The following is a 22,818-nucleotide window of genomic DNA, read 5'->3' as shown; positions in this document are numbered from 1 at the left end:
AGAGAGTTACTTTTCGGAGATTCACGTCTAAATTTTTTTTTTTTTTTTAAGAAAAGCTTAAAAATCTTGATTTGTCTAGTTTTTGTCTGTATTAGATCAGGGTTAAACATTTTAGCAAGAATGTTATATATGTGATGGTGTGTCCTTCTTGCATCATGTCTAGAAGGCCTTGGAGGTTGATTTGCCCTGGAGTTATTGATGCTAAGTTTGATTTTTAAATAGTGTCTGCATGTATCCTTGCTTTTCCACTGAAAGGTCCCAGAAGCAGTGATACCACAGAAGCAGTGCTCCCCTTAGTATTCAGGCTCTTGGTTTCTGAGATACATTCTCCACCAAAAGGAATCAGAGCTTCTTGGAGAAATGCTACAAGTCTGGGGCAGGCTGACCCTGAAGAATCTTGTTGAGCCAATTGGGAAGGCTGGGAATGTATGAAAAGGACATGGGGGCCAGCTAGAAAGGGTGCTTCCTGGTTAACTTGACAATGTGATCATCAAGAAAGGATAAAAATGATAAGGAGTTATAATATATTGAATATACAGCATCCATATGATTAGAAAAGAAGATCAGGGAGAGAAAGTTCTTTTTACAGAAGAATATAGCTAATGAAAAGAAAAAGAATTAGAAAATTCCCTCGTTTGCAACCACCAAGTTTTAAGAATGATTTAGGCATGGATTCTCAATGGGTATTTGTTGTGGAGGGTGTTACTTATTTACGGAGTCTCAAAGTATCACCCCACCCAGAAACTTACTTACTAATTTTTTCAGAAAAGGGAGAAATGACCTATTTATGTTTATTAGAAGGTCTGATGTTTTGTAAGCTCTGGGACAACTACCTCACTTTTTCAAAGATTTACTCTTTTTGGTGAATTGTGAGCTTTTATGATGTAAAAGAATACACAGAAGAACTGTACAGAAAAAAATCTTCATGACCCAGATAATGATGATGTGATCACTCACCTAGAGTCAGGCATCCTGGAATGTGAAGTTAAGTGGGCTTAGGAAGCATCACTACGAACAAAGCTAGTGGAGGTGATGGAATTCCAGTTGAGATATTGCAAATCCTAAAAGATGATGCTGTGAAAGTGCTGTACTCAATACGTCAGCAAATTTGGAAAACTCAGCAGTGGCCACAGGACTGGAAAAGGTCAGTTTTCATTCCAGTCCCTAAGAAGGGCAATGCCAAAGAATGCTTAAACTACCGTACAGTTACACTCATCTCACATGCTAGCAAAGCAGTGCTCCAAATTCTCCAAGCCAGGCTTCAACAGTACGTGAACCATGAATTTCCAGATGTTTAAGCTGGATTTAGAGAAAGCAGAGGAACCAGAGATCAAATTGCCAACATCTGTTGACTCATCAAAAAAGCAAGAGAGTTCCAGAAAAACATCTATTTCTGTTTTATTGACTATGCCAAAGCCTTTGACAGTGTGGATCACAATAAACTATGGAAAATTCTGAAAGAGGTGGGAATACCAGACCATCTGACCTACCTCTTGAGAAATCTGTATGCAGGTCAGGAAGCAATAGTTAGAGCTGGACATGGAACAACAGACTCATTCCAAATAGGAAAAGGAGTACGTCAAGGCTGTATATTGTCACCCTGCTTATTGAACTTATATGCAGAGTACATCATGAGAAATGCTGGGCTGGATGAAGCACAAGCTGGAATCAAGATTGCTGGGAGAAATATCAATAACTTCAGATATGCAGATGACACCACCCTTATGGCAGAAAGTGAAGAACAACTAAAGAGCCTCTTGATGAAAGTGAAAGAGGAAAGTGAAGAAGTTGGTTTAAAGCTCAACATTCAGAAAACTAAGATCATGGCATCCAGCCCCATCACTTCATGGCAAATAGATGGGGAAACAGTGGAAACAGTGACTGGCTGTATTCTCTTGGGCTCCAAAATCACTGCAGATGGTGACTGCAGCCATGAAATTAAAAGATGCTTGCTCCTTGGCAGGAAAGTTCTGACCAACCTAGACAGCATATTAAAAAGCAGAGACATTACTTTGCCAACAAAGGTCCGTCTAGTCAAGGCTATGGTTTTTCCAGTGTTCATGTATGGATGTGAGAGTTGGACTATAAAGAAAGCTGAGCACCAAAGAATAGATGCTTTTGAACTGTGGTGTTGGAGAAGACTCTTGAGAGTCCCTTGGACTGCAAAGAGATCCAACCAGTCCATCCTAAGGGAGATCAGTCCTGAGTGTTCATTGGAAGGACTGATGTTGAAGCTGAAACTCCGATACTTTGGCCACCTGATGTGAAGAGCTGACTCATTTGAAAAGACCCTGATGCTGGGAAAGATTGAAGGTGGGAGAAGAAGAGGACGACAGAGGATGAGATGGTTGGATGATGTCACCGACTCAATGGACATGAGTTTGAGTAAACTCTGGGAGTTGGTGATGGACAGGGAGGCCTGGTGTGCTGCAGTCCACGGGGTCACAAAGAGTCGCAAGAGACTGAGCGACTGAACTGAACTGAACTGATGATGTATATTTTGTTGTGTGTATGGTGCAGTACAACATCGGCAGAAACTGTAGTCTTTGCTCCTTTAAGCCTCAGCCAGATACCATGTATGGTGTGATGGAAGCTTAAAGCTGAGAGTCTCGTATCAAAGCTTATTTGTAAAGCTCTAATTCCTGATAGCTTTCTACGTCCTGGTCTATAGTTAGGGATATAAAATTTTTACTATTTCCCAGTCTAACACATTATCACTTGAATTCTTGGATTCTGGCTTTATTATTTACCATTCTCTCACCTGACCCTGTGTGTGTCACAGAAAGATTGAATGAGATCTGATAGACGTTTGCTAACTGCCTTCTGGGTTCCAGGCAGTGGTGGCAATACTTAGATGATGGGTTTTAACTTTAGGTCCTACGGGAGCAAGGAGGTTTCCAGGCTATCATGAGTGTTGTAGATTGGTAAATGCGATGGGTGGAATTCTCTCCTCCTGTGAAAGTAGGTTTAGTGTTGATGTATTCTGACCTTAACCTTTAACACACCTTCTCTCTGTTTGCAGGCACGCTCAGTCCCTGGCGGCCCTGCAGGCGTACTCTCACTGGCTAGCACAGTACTGCAGCGAGGCACATCGGCAGAATACCCAGCAGTTCGTTTCGCTCATCTCCACCACCATGGATGCAGTCACACCTCTCATCACCACCAAGGTCTTGAAACAGCGAAGGCTGCATCTCTTCTCTAACTCCCCGTCTGTCCTCCTCTTCATATACCCATTTATAATGCCACATAAGACCCGGTGCTTACTGCTGTGATACAACTATGTGCCATTTCATGTTCCTTTTCAGTTCTAGTCCATATAAATTCAAATATACCAATTTTTTCAGTTCTCTGTCTCCCACAAATACATGCTCATTGTCTAAAAGTAAAATACTATTCAAATGTATAGGCTAAAAAATTATGGTACTCTTTAATTCCTTCCTCCAAAACATTTTCCTTTCCAGGGTAAGCACTGTCAACCATTTGTTGTATATCCTTTAGACTTTTTCCAATTATCATATACATAAGTAAATGTTTGTAGACAGCTGGAGATATATTAATATCTTCTTTTGTGTAACAGTGTGCCTTGGAGACTTTTACATGTGTCAGACAAATGTAGCGTGTGAAACTGACCAATGCTATTCTGTAGTGGGGATGTATGATAACTCTTCTGTTGATGGAAATTAGATCCTTGTCTGTACATCCTTGTAGGATAGGTTCCTAGAAGTATAATTGCTGGGTCTAAGGTTCTATCCATGTAAAATTTGATCGATTCTAAGCTGTCCTCTAAGGAAACCACCAATTTATATTACTAAAGCATATAGATACTTTTTTCCCTTTTTTCTTTTTCTGGTAGTTTTAATCATACATGGCATTCTGTACCACTATTAACAGAACAAGGTGTTATTTTCAGTAAGTTTTTGTGTATTTATAATTATAATTTGTAAATGAGTTATGATAATCCTGTGAGGGGGTTGTTTCAGAATTCACCTATCCATTGCTGATCTTTTAAATTGTGTCCGTTTGTTAACAGTTCATTACAGATAGTTTTGAAATGTGTGTACTCACGACTATAGCTTTATCCTTTTAGGTAATTTGCTTAGAATAAGTGGGATGATAGGGTTCAAAGGTTAGGGATATTTTTTGGTTTTAGGAAATTATGTAATTTTTCTAAATTATTCTACATACCACTGGCTTTTTGGTGTGCTGTTGGACTGCAGTCTTATTAGCATCTGGTCTTGTTTTCTTTCTTTCTTTATTTTTTATTTATGCATCTGGTCCTGTTTTCAAAGCGTCTTCGCTTTTGCTAGATAATTTGAAAGGGAAGGATGGTACTTAAACCAAGGGTTTGATTGGCCTGTTGAAGGAAGTAGGCAAGCCTGGTGTGATTGATGGACTGCAGAATGGGGGTTAAGAGAGATCTCAGCTTCACTAGAGTAAGAAGAGTCAGATGAACAATCCCGTTGTTTGAATGATGCCAAGGAGTTTGCCGTGTGGTTTAAATGCTGATGGGGAGCCACTGTAGTTTCATGAGCTGAGAAGTGACTGGGTTCAAAGATACTAGTGGCTGAGAACTAGAAAATTAGACAGTGGTCTTGGTTTGAGGGCAGGAGCTGTGGATGTGGCAGGGAAGAGGAAACCTTGTTACTGGGCATCATTATAGGAAAACTTCTTTGAGACAGAGTCTAGTTGACGTAATTTGGCATCAGGCCCTGTATGCAGCTCATGGCTGCCTCATCCAGTTCTTCTAATACCAGTCTCACAGGAGACGTCGTGAGCTGACACGTCTTCTTCACTCCCCAGGTCCAAGACAAATTGCTGCTATCTGCATGCCACTTACTGGTCTCACTGGCCACCACTGTGCGACCTGTCTTTCTCATCAGCATTCCTGCAGTACAGAAAGTATTCAACAGGATCACCGACGCCTCTTCCCAACGACTTGTCGATAAGGTGAGGCCTCAGGGCTCCCCTGGGATCCCCAGGGCCATTTGGCTCAGGCTGAGAGGCTGAGGAAGAAGAACCTAGCCTTTCGTCTTGTACTTAGAGCTTACAGGCCCTGCCAGCGTACATGGATTTCTTACATGTATGACACTGATGCATACAGTGCTCTCTTGTTATGACCTTCCTTCCCAATACGGTCAGCGTGCTTATTCAGACATAAAAAGTTCCTCCCGACAGGCCTGGTGATTGTGCTGCTTTGAGAGCTGGCAGTTTGGCTGGTGCTGGGAGAGTCCTCTTTGTATTCTTTGTGGTTTAAAAGAGTCTGCTTTTATTGTTAAATGTTTGTTTTCTTAGGGTTGAGACACTCCAGACAAGTATATTCTAAAATCCTCTGGGAGGCTCAGGCTAAAAGGTTTAAAGCAATGAAATGGGGGCGGGGTCATAGCGGAGTCAAAGCAGTTACTTAAAAGTACCTGGACTGTGAATGTGTTGCTTCTGACTTGTCCCCAAGGGCACATTGAGTGTAAAAGACTCTCAACAGCAGTGTTCTGAGTAGCTTCTCGGTGGAGGATATCCGGAGCAGGCAGCCAAGGGACAGGTTAGATTCAGCGTCGGTGATTTCTCCCCCTCTTAACGCTTCAAGTAACAAATCAGAGGGGAAGTGCCAGCAGTAAGACTGATGATTGAGGCTGGCCTTCAGATGTGCTGGGCCTAGATTTGGTGGTGTTTCTTCCGTTTTTCCCTCCTTCCTGGATTGTTCCAGTTGGACCCAAGTCCCAGGCCCAGGTTTTAAGAAGGGAGCCCAAGGCCTGAGCTCAGCGTGTGTGGTCAGTGTCAAAGGTCATGTCAGGTGCAGCTGCTCTGCTGTCCATGTTGGTTGTAAACTTCTGCTGGATGGATACCCTCGGGTCTCTTCCAGGCTCAGGTGTTGGTGTGCCGAGCCCTCTCGAACATCCTGCTGCTTCCGTGGCCAAACCTCCCAGAGAATGAGCAGCAGTGGCCGGTGCGCTCCATGAACCATGCCAGCCTCATCTCTGCGCTGTCCCGGGATTATCGCAGTCTGAAGCCCAGTGCTGTCACCCCACAGAGGAAGATGCCCCTGGATGACAGTAAGTGGCCCCAAGGCGGGGGCAGCCTGGGGAGAGAGGTAGAGCTGGCATCATTCTTCCTTTGCAGCAGATGGGCTTTGCATCTGGGGCTCGTGGGTGAATTCATCTGCCCACCATCACCCTGCTGCTCAGCCACAGAGGTGACTCAGGACATCACATGGACCTGATCCCTGAATGCAGGGTGCCCGTCTCTTACTTAAAATGTCAACAATAAGAAATACATCCGTTTGAAGACCCTATTTGATGATGCCTTCTGTGGGTAAAAACCCTTCAGTGATTGTTGATCCATCTCAGGTACTTGCATAAGCAGTCACAGCAGTTCACTTCTCCACACTGGGAAACAGGAAACTATCTTTTGACTGTTTTTAACCTTTCTCAAATTATAAATGTTTTAGAGGCTTTGAAAGAGCTTGGTATCTTCAAAAGTGATGGAGTTTGGTATCTTCAAGTTTGGTTGTTTATATTGAAGAAGGGAGAAAAAGAATTCAGTTGTTCAAGTAAAAGGCATCAGATTTCTCTGAACAATCTTCCTGAAATAACAAATATTACAGAGATAGTTTGTAAATTGTCTATTTTCACAGTGAGAAAATAATAGAACATTTTTGGATGATGTCAACAAAAATGCTTTGTGACATATTAATAATATATATTCAACATTCTTTTTAAAGTACATTACTTTTACAATTAAGAATAATATCATAAGCTCATTATATAAAAATACTAGAATAGTATACAGATGGAAAAGGGAACTCTTTAAGTCTCACCATTTTTAGTATTTTGGAAAGTAACCCTTTTAACTATTTTGTCATTGTTGTCAGCTTTAGTAATAGTCAATTATTTTACCAGCAAAAGCAAGTTTATTCATGAATAGCCAGAAGAATTGCAATTTTCAGGTTATGAGGACTGTGGCGGACCATAGGCAGATTCAAAGAGCTAGGAAGGGGCACTTGTTTTTATAGGGCAAAGGGAGGGTTGAGAGGATGTAATAACCAGAGTCCACTGAAAGAAGTTGGGAGTCCAAAATATGAGGGCTTCTCATTGGTTGGGCTGTTACAGTCTCTGCTTAGCTGAATTGTCTTGAGAAAGAAGAGTAGTTTTCTCCTTCCTGCTGGATGAAGTGGGTAATATCTACCTGTTTGGAGTAATTGACAGTGCATGGTAGGGAGTAATAGCTCCCCCTGCAAGCCTGTCTTGACTCCTCTTGTCAGTTCATTTCAGTTCAGTCGCTCAGTCATGTCCAACTCTTTGCGACCCCATGGACTGCAGCACGCCAGGCCTCCCTGTCCATCACCAACTCCCGGAGTTTACCCAAACTCATGTCCATTGAGTCGGTGATGTCATCCAACCATCTCATCCTCTGTCGTCCTCTTCTTCTCCCACCTTCAATCTTTCCCAGCATCAGGGTCTTTTCAAATGAGTCAGCTCTCCCATCAGGTGGCCAAAGTATCGGAGTTTCAGCTTCAACATCAGTCCTTCCAATGAACACTCAGGACTGATCTCCCTTAGGATGGACTGGTTGGATCTCTTTGCAGTCCAAGGGACTCTCAAGAGTCTTCTCCAACACCACAGTTCAAAAGCATCTATTCTTTGGTGCTCAGCTTTCTTTATAGTCCAACTCTCACATCCATACATGAACACTGGAAAAACCATAGCCTTGACTAGACGGACCTTTGTTGGCAAAGTAATGTCTCTGCTTTTTAATATGCTGTCTAGGTTGGTCAGAACTTTCCTGCCAAGGAGCAAGCATCTTTTAATTTCATGGCTGCAGTCACCATCTGCAGTGATTTTGGAGCCCAAGAGAATACAGCCAGTCACTGTTTCCACTGTTTCCCCATCTATTTGCCATGAAGTGATGGGGCTGGATGCCATGATCTTAGTTTTCTCAGTGTTGAGCTTTAAACCAACTTCTTCACTTTCCTCTTTCATTTCATCAAGAGGCTCTTTAGTTGTTCTTCACTTTCTGCCATAAGGGTGGTGTCATCTGCATATCTGAAGTTATTGATATTTCTCCCAGCAATCTTGATTCCAGCTTGTGCTTCATCCAGCCCAGCGTTTCTCATGATGTACTCTACATATAAGTTCAATAAGCAGGGTGACAATATACAGACGTGACGTACCCCTTTTCCTATTTGAAACCAGTCTGTTGTTCCATGTCCAGTTCTAGCTGTTGCTTCCTGACCTGCATACAGATTTCTCAAGAGGCAGGTCAGGTGGTCTGGTATTCCCATCTCTTTCAGAATTTTCCACAATTTATTGTGATCCACACAGTCAAAGGCTTTGGCATAGTCAAAGGCTTTTGGCATACTTTTGGAATGCAAAAGCAGGAAGTCAGGAAACACCTGGAGTAACTGGCAAATTTGGCCTTGGAGTACAGAAAGAAGCAGGGTAAAAGGCTAACAGAGTTTTGCCAAGAGAACGCACTGGTTATAGCAAACACTGTCTTCCAACAACACAAAAGAAGACTCTACACATGGACATTCACCAGATGGTCAACACTGAAATCAGAGTGATTATATTTTTTGTAGCCAAAGATAGAGAAGCTCTATGAAGTCAGCAAAAACAAGACCAGGAGCTGACTGTGGCTCAGATCATGAACTCCTTATTGCCAAAATCAGACTTAAATTGAAGAAAGTAGGGAAAACCACTGGACCATTCAGGTATGACCTAAATCAGATCCCTTACGATTATACAGTGGAAGTGAGAAATAGATTTAAGGGACTAGATCTGATAGAGTGCCTGATGAACTATGGATGGAGGTTCATGACATTGTATAAGAGACAGGAATCAAGACCATCCCCAAGAAAAAGAAATGCAAAAAAGCAAAATGGTTGTCTGAGGAGGCCTTACAAATAGCTGTGAAAAGAAGAGACGTGAAGAGCAAAGGAGAAGAGGAAAGACTTCTCTTGCAGTTAAGGTTTATTATAATTCCCCGTTGTCTTCCCTTTTCATTTGTAAATATATTTTATAGTTACATAGCTGTATAAGAATGGCTGGCTTAATAAGGGCATACTGTGTGCTAGGCTCTTGTTTTGGTGATCTTGTATCTTCATCACCTCTCTGGCTGTGCCAGCATCAACCTTCAAAGTCTGGTATTTGTCTAATCCTGGTTCTAAGTGTTTTACATTCAGTAATTCATCGAATTCTGATATCAGCTTTCTGAGTTAGGTAATGTTAATTATCCTGCTTTTATCCATGAGGAAATCAAGGTATGTGAAGATTAAGTAATCTGCCCAGGGATTAGATACAGCTGCTGTGGAATCATGTTTTATAAAGTGTAATGATCTTCTTTTCTCACTTTATCTCACATGCACTTATATCAGGTAGCACAGGCTACGTTAATACTGGGTGGTGACAGACAATCCCCAAAGCCTTAGTGGCTTAAGGCAGGGAAAACACTTACTTCTTGCTCATACTACATGTCCGGCTTGGGTCAGGGGTTTGTGGGGGTCATACTTACTCTGCTCACTCAGGGACCCAGGCTGGTGATGGCTCTGTTGCAGTCTGTGCTTAACCTGGGAAGGGAGCGTGGTGAATTGTGCAGTGTTCCTAAAGCTCTCGCCTAGACGTGACACTTATCGTTTCCTCTCCCGTCGCATTGGCCAGAGTGAACGATTATAGGGTCAGGGCTTAACTCCAGAGCAGGGTGGGAAGAGTGATGCCACCAGGTGAGAAAATATGTGCTGAGCATAATGGAAAACCATAGGTAATGTTTGTTGAGTGTGTACTGTGTCCCAGGCACTGGGCTGAGAACTTTATGTACGTTATTTCATCTTGCTTGCTGAAGTGATAAATGAAGGCCTGGAAAGATTTTCCAACTTTATACTTTGAGAAGTTTCCAAATCTACAGAATAGTTACAAGATTGAGAAAATGAGCAACTATGTATCTTTCACCAGCATTCACCAGTTGTTAGTATTTTGCCACGCTTTTGTTCTTCCCAACCTCACAAACTTTTTCTTTTTAACTGAGCCATTTAAAGGAAGTTGCTGACATCAACACTTTATCCCTAAATACTCTATCTTTGAGAACAAGATATTCTGTTATGTCACCAGAGCACCCAAGCTGAGGAACGTTGTTGCAGTAAAGTCTTTTAACATATAGATCACTTTAAAAATTTCCCTAGTTATCAGAATGTCCTTTTTGCTTTTTAAAAGGGTTATTTTCAAGAATCATGAGTTATATTTAGTTGTCACATCTCTTTAGTCTCCAGAAAAGAAATGTTTCTAGTTTTTTTTTTTTTTTTTAATGACATTGGCATTTTTAAAGCATCCAGACCTGTTTTCTTGTGGAATGTCCCATACTCTTGTTTCTTCTGATTGTTCCCAGCAGTTTCTGGCAGGAGTACCACCTAGGTAGTGACTTGTATTTCTACTTCATTGCGTCTGTTTGTCTCATTATTGACGATGCTCAGTGTGGTCACCAGCTTCAGGCTGTGTCTGCCAGTCTCTCCACTGGCAAGGTAGCCCTCCCTGCTCTCCACCCCTACCCAGAGCCTGGCAGGCATAAGTTGCTCTGGATCATAGAGAAAGTGGGGGTGTTAGGAATCCGATTTGGGTCTGAATGTCTTCATCACTTATCATCACATTGTCCTTGTCTCCTCGAGAGCACTGTCTTTAATGGTTTTATATCATCGTATCCTGTGGAGTACCAATGTCCATATTTCCTACTTTTGCATATTTAGTCCATTTTCCTATTACTGCCTAATTGAATGGAACTTTTAGTCTTCCACTTGGACGTTTTTGCAGATAAATCTTGGTTCTTGTAAGTGTCCTTACACAGCAGATTTTGGTCAGTCTCTTGACTCTTTGCTCTTCCCCCTGAGCTGCCTCCCCTGTGCCTGGTGTCCCTGGGGTGGTGTCTCCCCAGTGCAGTTTTCCGGCTCAGTGAGTGCCTGCGTGCTGGGAGTGAGCAGCTCGTTCAGGAGCACGGGTGCCTTTGCTTCGGCTTCTGACACCCGGGGACCAGCCTTTAGTGGGCCAGGCCTGTGGGAGCCATTGTTCTCTTTGTTGCCCAGTTCCGTGAGGGAGGCGGTGTCATCTCCACATTCCCAGATGAGGAAACCAAGATTCAGAATAAGCAGAGTCAGGAGCCAGCACTGGATCCACCCACCTCTAAAGCCCAGATTCTTTCTGTTGTTTGCTTCTCTGAAGCTGCTGTGGTGCCCAGAGGCTGGTGGGCTCTGGAGGTCAGGGCCACCCAGTGAGCCTTGCCAGGTGGAGGCTGGTGCTCAGCCTAGCTCTGGTTCCTCTACTGGAGCTCCACCAGGGTCAAGTCTGCCAAATTCAGGCTGAGCCCGGGAGCTGCTTCTTGAGGCAGCTGATGGGAAGAGAAACCCCACTGGAGCTGGGGAATGGTGACAGCTTCCCTGGGAAGCTCCTGATATGCTGGGTGCTTCGCTGGAATCACTCTGAAGCTTGTCTCTAATCCTCACAGCAGCCTCGCATATCTGGGGGCTGTTGGCCAACCCTGGCTTGCTGATGAGGATCCTTCCCCCATGTGGAGCAGTGTTGACCATGTGCAGTTCACAGCCAGGCCCCCTCGCTCTATCCTCTGAGATCCTGCCTGTTTGCTGGCCACACTGCCTCTGTTTCCCCTGTGTGCTATGTGGAGTCATCAGTGAGCTCCTGCCTCAGGGGAGTGTTATAAGTATGTATTGTCAATAATATATAATACAATATGAAACATAGATTACAAAAATACAATGCAGTATGCGTCCATACATGTGTGCTCAGTCGCTTCAGTCATGTCCAACTCTTTGCACCTCTGTGGCTGTAGCCCACCAGGCTGCTCTGTCCCTGGGATTTTCCAGGCAAGGATCCTGGAGTGGGTTGCAGTGCCCTCCTCCAGGGGGTCTTCTCAACCCAGGAACTGAACCCGTGTCTCCTGCATCTCCTATATTGCAGGCAGGTTCTTTGCCACTAGTGCCACCTGGAAAGCCCCGTAACGCAATATGATAATAGTAATATATTTTCAGCCCCAAGAGACAGATCTGATGAGGCAGTTGATGAACGAGGCAGCAGTAGGTGTGCCCAGCAGGTGCTTGTGTGGGCTGTCAGGCTGGAGTCTTATGGGGAGGTGGAGGGGAGGGTTCCATCTGCATGTGTCCCTTCCCACCTGGGCCCTTCTGACCCTCACATCCTCACTAGTCTGTTCCCATCTTAAAGTCTCAAGTCCAAGACCCCAAACCCGAGGGACACTTCATCTTCTCTGTGGACGTGTTTCACGTGATAAGAGGCAGAATAGAGGCAAAACACTGAACAGGCTGGCTGGCAGGCAATTGGAGTCCTGACAGTAAAAAGGGAATAAAAGAGAAAGAAGATACAGAGAGATCCAGACAGAGATTGAGAACTCAGTCAAGAGAGGTTTCTGTGTGACTGTCCTTCAAAGAAAGACCTTTGCAGATTTCCTCCTCTTCTTGGTGTTCCCTCTTACTCTGCTTTTCTCCTCAGACAAGTCATAACCTGCAGTTCACTCTTGGTTTGCAGCCAAAGTGATCATCCACCAGACACTTAGTGTCTTAGAAGACATCGTGGAGAACATCTCTGGGGAATCCACCAAGTCCCGACAGATCTGCTATCAGTCGCTGCAGGAATCCGTTCAGGTCTCCCTGGCCCTCTTTCCAGCTTTCATCCATCAGTCAGGTAGGAGCTGGCCACGGGAGCCCTGCCGGGTGGTTCTGACAGGACCCAGAGTCCTGCCTAGCTCTGTAGGGCAGGCCGAGTTGGTCGGCAGCGCAGACTCGAGGGCAGGCTGAGGGCGGTGACGTCGTGAGGTGCTGAGTCACTTGGGAACATGTCAGTGGATGGGGCGTTATTCCAGGGCCGACATAGAGCTTTTTCTGAGGGTTCTACTTATTTATTACATGGCAAGGTGGGTTTCGCTGAGATGCTAACCCTCCCCACACTCTGTCATCCTTGCTCAGGGAAGCTCTCTCTGGGTCTCTGTGCTGGCCTGGCTCCTGAGCAGTGACTGGTCCTGTCAGTCTTGTGAGAGAGATATCAGGGCTTCTCAGTCAGCAGATCCTCACTAATTGCCCCCGAGTGTATGTGGTTGAAGCCAGAACATGCTGTACAGATGATTTTTGAGATCTGGAAGTGCAGCCACACTAAATGTAACCAATATTTTCGGCAGTTAGTCCATTTAATGGCCCAGGGGCATGCAATCAGAAGTACACCATTATCTACTTTCAGCCACTTGACCCTGGACCCAACTGCAGAGAGAAGTGGCTGAAGCCCTCAGGTGCTGACCCAGTTCAGTAGTCGCATCCGCGAGCACAAGATGACCCAGCCACAGTGAGCGCTCTGCACAGCGCTGGATGCTGGGCATTGAGGGTGGCTTCAAGATGACCTTCATTCCCTACCATGAGCCATTGGGCGGAGTTGTCTGTACCAGGGCTGTTTTCTCAGCATGTCCTTAATCATTTTCCACTTTCTGTCATTGGCTCTGATGGTCCTGGCTAAATTTTTTCCTGCAGGAAGCCTTAGAGCGAGAGAAGATAGTGCAGATTGCAGGAGGAGGTGCATCTAGCCAGGGGCTGCTCTTCATGCCTGTGTATGTGCCTCTGATCACTCACTTTGTCCCTTTATTTAGATGTGACTGATGAAATGCTGAGCTTCTTCCTTACTCTGTTTCGAGGCCTTAGAGTCCAGATGGGCGTGCCTTTCACTGAGCAGATCATACAGACTTTCCTCAATATGTTTACCAGGTAACCACTGACCCGCTCGCTGTCCATGGTTTTCAGGCTCCACATGAGAAGTGGTGGGACCTGGCTGCTAAGCATGGGCCTTTTTGCTCCCTTTCTTCACTTGCCACGTGCTGCTCCCAGAGAGCCATTTCCTTGGCTATGGTATGCTTTCTCTTGTCTTCAGAGAACAGTTGGCTGAGAGCATCCTCCATGAAGGCAGTACTGGCTGCCGGGTGGTCGAGAAGTTCCTGAAGATCCTGCAGGTGGTGGTCCAGGAGCCTGGCCAGGTGTTCAAGCCCTTCCTCCCCAGCATCATCGCCCTGTGCATGGAGCAGGTGTATCCCATCATTGCCGAGGTACGAGGGGCTGGGTGGTCTCCCGTGCTGCCTGTGACTGGGGAGGGAATGAGATACTGAGGAAAAGGTGTTGTGTTTTAAAACAAATTTATTAGTTATTTTATTTTTCTCATAAGATAATATTTCTGAGAATGCTACTAGCTTGGTACACTAGTTGAGTTAATTAGAACTAATCTAGTATAAGCATAGCAGGTTCATTGTCATGAGGTTGCTTGGTTGGGAAGATCAGCCTCCCATGAGAAATAGTTGATAGCTTTAGGTGAATATGTGGTTTTCTCCAGCAGATACAACAAACATTATAATACCAAAATTTTATAATACTTTCCTGTTAAGAACTTTCATAATCTCAAGCGTACAAAACAAGTTCCTAGAACCATTCAAGGTTTTCATCATTAGAAAGCTCCTTGTCCTTCTCAGAAAATAGCCACTCAGCATGACCAAATTCAGAATCAGTATATTTTTAACTAAAGTTTTCTGTGACAGTTTCGTAAACAAGGGCTAACCTTTCTAACTGCCCAAGCTAAGGCGTAAGTCAGTCCAGTTGCTTTGTGTCATTAAACACATCCTGGCCCTCTGAAGGTTCCTGTCATGGAAGCTGGTGCCCCCTGGTCTTGATTTCAGTCAAGGCTGGATTAAATAGATCTGGGCCTTATAATGTTGACTTCTGCCAAGACACATGGAATAATGTGACCTGTCATGATCTTCCACGACTTGGAGATTTTTTTGATAAATTAGCAAATTATTGCTAAGCCTGCCTCCCTCTTCTCCTCCTGCCAGTGAAAGAGGAGACAGACTCGGAGAGCAGTTAGCACCAGGAGCTGCCTCCCCCGTGAGGTGCCACCTCCACCTGGAGGCCCTCTCATGCTGCTTTTGGTGGTTTCTAAGTGCCCTTTAAACTCCTTTTCTATAGAGGGCAGCCTTCTCATCTGTCTCTATCCTCAGAGGTTGCATGGGACACTTTTTTTTTTTAATTCTGGCAAAGGAAATGACGGATCAGATCAACTGCTTTCTAAACAGGAAATCCATAGTCCTAATTGTTTTTCCACTTAGGAACATTTTTTCTTAGCTTGAAAAGCTGTGAGTGCTTCCATCAGAAAAAGGGACCCTTGGCACTGACCCCAGGCATTGTGTGTCTCAGCTCTGGCCCTGTCTTGGCCTGTGTGATCCTCGTTTGAACTGCAGGCCTGTGGGGTGCTAGATGTGATGAGAACAAACTCCTCATTTGAACTGCTGGCTCACGGCGGGGCTGGACGGGATTAGAGCCACGCGGAAGGGGGCATGCTGCTGACTCTCAACAGGCGTCTCAGACCTCGTCCCTGTGCTGGGACTGGGCCATGGGTGGCCCCTGAGCCTTGGGAAGGGAAGGTACGAGGGTCTGTGTGTGTCTCCGCAGCGCCCCTCCCCTGATGTGAAGGCAGAGCTGTTTGAGCTCCTTTTCCGGACGCTCCATCACAACTGGAGGTACTTCTTCAAGTCCACCGTCCTGGCGAGTGTGCAGAGGGGCATGGCTGAGGAGCAGATGGAGAACCAACCGCAGTTCAGTGCCATCATGCAGGTAACCTGGAGAGTTCGTGAGGCTGCGTGGGATCCACAAACAGGCAGGCCCCATTCTGGATGCCAGTGCATCTGTTGGCCGACTGTCCCTTGCTTGGCTTCTCCGGCTCATGGTCCCCCTTCCTCTAATGTGGCCCCTGCAGCGGGTAGCACACAATGGTGCTTTGAAGCCTCGTGGTCTTGGGTCTGAAGCTCAGTTCTTGCTCTAGTACCTGTGATGTTAGTTAACTTCTGGAGCCTCGGTCTCTCCATCTGTGAAGTAGGGGTAACACTGCCTGTCTCATAGCTTTGTTGTAGGTTACATGAGAGCATCCATGGTGTTCCTGGTACTGGGAGTGCTGGGTCCATGTCAGTTCCCTCTGCCTTACGGTGGAGTTAACCCACATGTAAGGCAGCCGCCTGCATCAGGTCCACCTGGGCCTCCTCACCCGCAGCACTGTTGTGATCGATCTGCATTTTTCAAAGATAATTCTGGCTTGTGCCACGTTGGGAGAGGCACTGCCCTGGGAGCCAGTCTCCCTTTTCGATCAGGTGTGACGGTTGTGAGCTCTGGGGGCTGAGCACACAGGGTGGCAGCTGCTCCCTGGCTGCTTTCGGGCACGCTCCTCGTTCTCCTCTCAGCTGTACAACTTTTTTATTCTGAGCCTTGGTCAGAGTAGAGGGTTCTTTTTGTTTTCTGGTTTTTCAGTGCTAGTTTTTCCTCACAGAGAAGCCAGAGAGGTTCTACTGTTCTTCACTTTTGCTCCCCTCCAGCACACACACGCATGAGACACACTCCCGGTGTGGAAGAGCAGTTGTTGCACCCCTGGTCTCGGCAGTTATTTTGCCGTTCTTCCATTTCCGACACCCCAAGGCCGGCCTGGGTTTGGAGTATTCGGGTGCCTTCTCCCCTCCCCTCCTACCTCCTCCTTCTACTCTGTCCTTGCTTTCAAGATGCTTTTGGTTGACAGATGGCTGGTCTTCCACTCAGGGCTGGTAAAAGCCACTTTGTAAAACAGCTTCACAGTTTGGCAGTTTCTTATAAAGTTAAACATGTAGTTACTCCATAATCTAGCAATCTCACCTCTAAATTTTTTACCTAAGGTAAATGAAGACATGTATTCTCACAGCCTGTACAGAAATGTTACAGCCGCTTTTTTCCCAATTGCCAAAAGCTGGAAACAGTCCAAATATCTATCAGGCGTTGACTAGATAGACTGTTGACACCTGCCCCCAGCAGTGAAAAGGCACTGTTGATGCAGCAATGCCCCGGCCTCCCAGTACATTCCACCCAGTGCAAAGAAACCAGCTCCAAAGGGTTGCTTTGGAAACACTGCTGATTCCATCTCATCATATGACATGTGTTTTGGAAAAAGCAAGTCTAGAGGAACAGAGAGTGAGCAGTGGTTGCCTAGGGGTAGGGGGAGAGGAAAGCCATGAAATTAAAAGACACTTGCTCCTTGGAAGGAAAGCTATGACAAACCTAGACAACGTATTAAGAACCAGAGACATCACTCTGCTGACAAAGGTAAAGGTCTGTATAGTCCAAGCTATGGTTTTTCCAGTAGTCATGTATGGATGTGAGAGTTGAACCATAAAGAAGGCTGAGTGCCAAAGAATTCATGCTTTCGAATTGTGGTCATGGAGAAGACTCTTGAGAGTCCCTTGGACTGCAAGGAGATCAAACCAGCCAATCCTAAAGGAAACCAGTCCTGATTATTCACTGGAAGGACTGATGCTGAAGGTGAAGCTCCAGTACTTTGGCCACCTGGTGCAAAGAGCTGACTCAATGGAAAAGACCCTGATGCTGGGAAAGATTGAAGGAGAAAGGGGGCAGCAGAGGAAAAGATGGTTAGTTAGATAGCATCACTGACTCAACAGACATGAATTTGCGCATACTCTGAGAGATTGTGGGGGACAGGGAAGCCTGGTGTGCTGCAGTCCATGGAATCGCAGAGTTGGGCACAACTTAGTGACTGAACAAGAGCAACAGCAAGAGGGCGAGGACTGACCACGGGTCGGGCGTGATGGGACTTTCTGAGGAGAGGAAACTGTTATTGATCGTTGTGGTGGTTAGATGCCTCTGTGTATTGCTTAGAACCACACGCTGGCGAACATCAAAGGGGTAAATTTTACTCTGTTACACTTCAATAAACATGATTAAAAAATAAAACCATTGGACGTCATGAAGATTTCATCACGGCACAAGGATTATAAGACCCTCTTCTCATAGTTTAGGAGCCCACGGACAGAATGATGAAGCTGCCAGCCAGCCTACTGTGGGATGTGTCCTGCCCACTGATAGGTTTGTGTTTCATTGGCCTACCCTACTCCTCCTCAGTCAGACTTTTTTTATAATTTTTATTTATTTATTGTTATTTTTGGCTGTGCTGGGTCTTCATTGCTGCAGGAGGGCTTTTCTCTAGCTTTCTAGTAGCAAGCGGGGGCTACTCTCTGGTTGTAGGACACAGGCTTCTCATTGCCATGGCTTCTCTTACTGCGGAGTGCAGGCTCTAGGGTGTGCGGGCTTCAGTAGTGGTTCCCAGGCTCTGGAGACAGGCTCAGTAGTTGTGGCCCACGGCCTCAGTTGCTCCGTGGCCTATGATCAGGGATGGAACCTATGTCTCCTGCATTGGAAGGCGGATTCGTTACCACTGAAGCCCCAGGAAAGCCCCCTTCTCAGTCACTTCCTGTTGGAGCAGGGCTCTTTGTACTTGGAGTGGGGAGGGTGAACGAGTAACGGAATTCCTCAGCTCAGATCCTGCAAAGCAGTTTAAAGATGAGCTATTGCTTAACCCCAAGGCAGAGGCAGCCGGTTGTGCAGGAGCTCCAAGGATTTGTGGTTTGTAAGACCTGGGATGCCAAGGAGAGGGTGGCTTATGGGTGAGTGGTTGGCATGAGCTGGGGGTGGGCAACCTCTGCTGTCTGCTGTGATGGCTGAGGTATTTGCCTAGAGGTGTTAGCTTCTTCCTCCAAAGACAGGCCCTGTGAAGGGGGTTAGAGGTTTATTACAAAAGGGTCAAAATGCAGCCAAATTAAGTGAGGCCCAGTGGGGAGTTCTTGGGAGCTCAGACTACACAGATCTGACCAGATGAGCCAGGAGAGCAGGCAGTACGTGCCCTCACCCTGTGTTGGCCGGGGAGCTGCCAGCGAGTGTCGGGTCTCTGGGCGTAGGGCGGTGCCCTGGAAGGGCTGGAGCTAATAAAACGGTGGTCTTATTTCCTAGGCTTTTGGACAGTCCTTTCTCCAGCCCGACATCCACCTATTTAAACAAAACCTGTTTTACTTGGAGACCCTCAACACCAAGCAGAAGCTGTACCACAAGGTGAGTGCCCCACCGCCTCTCAGACACAGGTTTCGTCGTCAAGGGTGTCATGGGCCCAGGCCTAGTCCCTCCTCCGTGGGTCAGTGGCTGCGGAGCCTGCCAGGCTGTCGCTCAGCCCGCTCTGGTCCATCTGTCTGTCTGTCTGTAGAAGATCTTCCGGAGCACCATGCTCTTCCAGTTTGTGAACGTGCTGCTCCAGGTCCTGGTGCACAGGTCCCACGACCTGCTGCAGGAGGACATCGGCATCGCCGTCTACAACATGGCCTCCGTGGACTTCGACGGCTTCTTCACGGCCTTCCTCCCGGAGTTCCTCTCCAGCTGCGATGGTGTGGATGCCAACCAGAAAAACGTGCTGGGGCGCAACTTCAAGATGGATCGGGTGAGGAGAGGGAGGCCCGGCGGCCATCCGAGAGGCGGGGCAGGCTGCCCCGGGCCTGCTGGGTGCGCGCGGTGGCTCCACTGTAGCTCGCGAGGCTCCTGGGGGACTCGGTGCTGTGAGTGGACGGAGGGGCACGCGCTGTCCCGGGGTGGCCTGTGTCGAGTATATTCCTTGTGTCCGCTGCCCAGCCCCCAGCCCCTGTTCTGGCCCCAGCTGTCCGCCTGGTTTGTCTCAGCTTCTCTGTGCCCCATTGAGCCCACTTCTGAGCAGGGCCCAGCTCTTGTTTCCTCTGGGCAGTGAGCTGGTACAGCCTGGACTTGTGACAGACCGAGACGACTGGTGCTTGGGAGGGAGCCCAGGGTCAGAGGTGGGGCCTTGGCTCTTCTCAGACGCCAGGCGCAGCGGGGCTGACCTGCTGCCGGGGCCTGGGAGGAGCCTCCTGGCCTTCACGCTCTTCCCCACACTGTTCCCCCGGAGGCGGTCAGGTGGGCTGGGCAGCCCCTCAGGTGGGAATTGGGGTGGTGAGGTCTCTGGAGTGTGGGAAGCCATCCTTGCTGGTGTGTCTAGGTTCCATGGTGCCAGCCTCTTCTGCGCTGGGGCCTCCATGCTGGGCCCTCACCTGCCCTCCTCCTTGCTGTTTCCCCTGTCAAGTCTTTGCTGCTCGCCTGCCAGGAGGCGCTTCCTGGACCTTTATCTGTCCAGTAATTTTTTGTCTTCCACCTCCTCACACTTGATGCAGTGACGCCTGCTCCCTCTCCTGTGTCCTCTCGGTGTTGCTGGCCTGACCCGTGTGCACCAGCCTCTCCACCTTCCTCTTCTGGGTCACGTGTTGCTCTTGCTGGAGGAAACTCCCCATCCTCCTTACTCGTCTTCTCTGACACGCGGCGGGATTCTTCTTTCTGGGCTCAGCCCCTGTTTTCCCTTGTCTCGGAGTCTTTCTCTCCCTGGATTGATCTTGTTTTCTCCTGAGCTTCTTGAAGTTCACTTCAGCCAGTTGGGTATTTCTGTCATCCTTGTCCTGGAGGCCCTGATGTTCAGTGGTTGGTTTCTAACTGTGTTTTTGTTGGTCAACTTCTGGATTTAAAACAGTGGCTTTCAAATCTCAGTATGCATCAAGCACCTGGGGTGCTTTTGCAGCAGTACTCCTGTGTTTCCCTCAAGAAATTTGAACTTGGCATTCAGGAGCCACTGATTTTAAAAACATCCCTGGGTTTGTTTCCATGAGGATGAAGTAAGTAGTCAGTGCCTTCATCCATCCATCCACCGTGTAGTTGAAGCTGGCTGCATCTCAGGCCCTGTGCCGGGGTTCCGGGAGCGCCACTCGCCCTGCCTCCAAGCATCTTGCTGGGAAGATGGGCAGCAGAGCCCTCTGGACCTCGCTGAGTCAGGCACCTTATGTGCTTGACTTAAAAAAATAATAATTTTATTTATTTATTTTTGGGTGGGCTGGGTCTTTGTTGCTGCTTGGGATTTTCTCTAGTTTTAGAGAGTGGCGGCTACTCTCTAGTTGTGGTGCACAGGCTTCTCGCCGTGGTGGCTCCTGTTATAGAGCACCAACTAAGACGCACAGGCTTCAGTAACTGTGGCTCTCGGGTTCGAGAGCACAGGCTCAGTAGTTGCACGGGCTTAGTTGCTCCACTGTGTGTGGGATCTTCCCGGATTGGGGATCCTGCATTGACAGGTGGATTCTTTCCCACAGGGAAGCTCCGTTGGCGTCTTTAAGCCTTCCAACAGCTTACTGTGAAGGGTGGGTAGGTCCTGTTGCCAGCCTTGCTTCACAGAGGAGCCCAGGCTCAGAAAGGTCAGCAGTACAGAACTTGGGGTTGGTACATTCAAAAAGCAGGATCCAGAGCTGGGGGTTCTGGCTCCGGAACCTGTGCTCTATCCACGGGCAGGGAGAGCCACGGGCCTCTGAGAGCTTGGAGCAGAGGCGCTCACCTCCCCCGCTGAGGCCAGGAAATAGGTTGTATCCGAGTAGCCTTTTTGGAAGAGGCAGGCTTTGAGAGGAGGGAGGTTAGCCAGGTGGCCTTACAGGTGTGGATAAGCACTGTAGATGTTCCTATGTGTGTGGACCTGCAATCCGGCATTATTGATTCAATCCCCAAATGAAGAAGACGACCTCTGGTGGTCCCACAGTGGTCTGTGGCTGACTTTGGGCTTCCCGTGAGGGACTTTCTCTGTTTGCACTCTGTGGCCAGCAGGCTAGGTGTTGGGTGGCGTGTAGGCCACTTCCAGTGTGTGACTCTTGGTTGGCAGGGCCTGCCTGGAGCCCTGGCTGGAGAAAGCTCTGCAGAGGGGTCTGGCGGGCCACGGTGAAGGGGAGCCCTGGCAGTGACTGCAGTCTGGACCCCCTCCCTTCCTGACTGGGTCCCCCGGGGCAGGTTTCCTAACCTGTCTGTGCTTCTCTTTCTTCCTCCTCCCAGTGATGGTGCTGACAATCTGTGTTGCAGGCTGGCTGTGAGGATTAAATGAGTTCGTCTCCGAACTGCTTGGGGACAGGGCCTGGCACGTGGTGGGCACTAGGGCCGTGTCCGCTGTCGTTCTTGTTCTCCCGCCGTGCTTTTGCTGACATGTGGGGCAAGAGTGAGGACAGTTTCAAGTCTGGTAGAGTGTTCGCAGAGCTCGGGAACACCCCGAGGGGAAGCGGTGGCTGGGAGGTGTGGGTGGTCTGGGTGTCGGGTGGGGCTGGGCTGCAGCTGTGCCCCTGCCTTCTAGGACCTGCCCTCGTTCACCCAGAGTGTGCACAGGCTGGTCAACGACCTGCGCTACTACAGACTCTGCAACGACAGCCTGCCGCCCGGCACCGTGAAGCTCTAGGTGCGGCCTGCTCGACACCCGAGGGACCCCGACTCCTGCCGCCGCCCCCACATCACCTCCGCCTGCGGCCACTGGCGTCTGCTGAGCGGCCTCGGCTGCTCCTCCGACGCTCACAACTCCTCCACGCTCCTCTCGCTGCCCGCCCAGCAGAACCGGCTCCGGGGCGTCCCAGCACTGGCTGAAGGGCATGGGGTGTTTGGAGCAGGCGGGGGTCATGCGGCCAGGTACCAGGGCAGCCCCAGGACACCCTATGGGGTGGTCCGTGCAGATCATGCATCAGTCACCAGGCAGAAACGCCAAGGACAGCTGTGACAGTGCCACCTTCTCACCATTCCACCTCCCCCTCCCGGCCCAGCCCGCTCTGGAGAGGCATGATGTTGGGACTACGTTGGCACTTCCGTCAAGCCTCTCCTCCCTCCCCCTAAATTGCCTTGAAGTCTCTGCTTTTTGTCAGAGATTTGCAGACTCATGGGGTTTTTTTTTTTTTTTGGTTGGTCTTGTTTTCTCATCATTCCATTGTGATACTAAGGAACTAAGAAGCTTAATGAAAAAATAAAATGCTTATGTTGTTGTTATATAAACGTTGGTTAGGGAGCTTCTTTTCCACTCAAAACTTTCTCAAGAGGAAAAAACAACACTTCCTTAGGGTCCAGCATCCAGGTGAAGTGTCCGGCCTGGC

General features: G+C 47.8%; 1 protein-coding gene across 2 annotated transcripts in view; it reads left to right on the top strand.

Annotated features, from left to right (window-relative positions):
* Nucleotides 1-22,720, top strand: part of XPO6 (exportin 6) — a 109,272-nt gene extending 86,552 nt beyond the window's left edge. For both annotated transcript variants that reach the window (XM_043914582.1, XM_043914581.1), the window contains exons 15-24: nt 3,023-3,167; nt 4,801-4,947; nt 5,858-6,047; nt 12,531-12,686; nt 13,636-13,750; nt 13,914-14,085; nt 15,479-15,640; nt 18,845-18,943; nt 19,092-19,322; nt 22,038-22,720. In XM_043914582.1, coding sequence (XP_043770517.1) covers nt 3,023-3,167; nt 4,801-4,947; nt 5,858-6,047; nt 12,531-12,686; nt 13,636-13,750; nt 13,914-14,085; nt 15,479-15,640; nt 18,845-18,943; nt 19,092-19,322; nt 22,038-22,139 — 1,519 coding nt within the window. In that variant the 3' untranslated portion in view covers nt 22,140-22,720. The remainder of the gene's footprint in view (nt 1-3,022; nt 3,168-4,800; nt 4,948-5,857; nt 6,048-12,530; nt 12,687-13,635; nt 13,751-13,913; nt 14,086-15,478; nt 15,641-18,844; nt 18,944-19,091; nt 19,323-22,037) is intronic.
* Nucleotides 22,721-22,818: the final 98 nt, after the last annotated feature.

Source organism: Cervus elaphus, chromosome 10 (genome assembly GCF_910594005.1).
Source record: "Cervus elaphus chromosome 10, mCerEla1.1, whole genome shotgun sequence".
Lineage (NCBI taxonomy): Eukaryota > Metazoa > Chordata > Mammalia > Artiodactyla > Cervidae > Cervus > Cervus elaphus.
The sequence above is the reverse complement of the archived record's forward strand: the minus strand, read 5'-3'. Positions and strand labels throughout refer to the sequence as shown.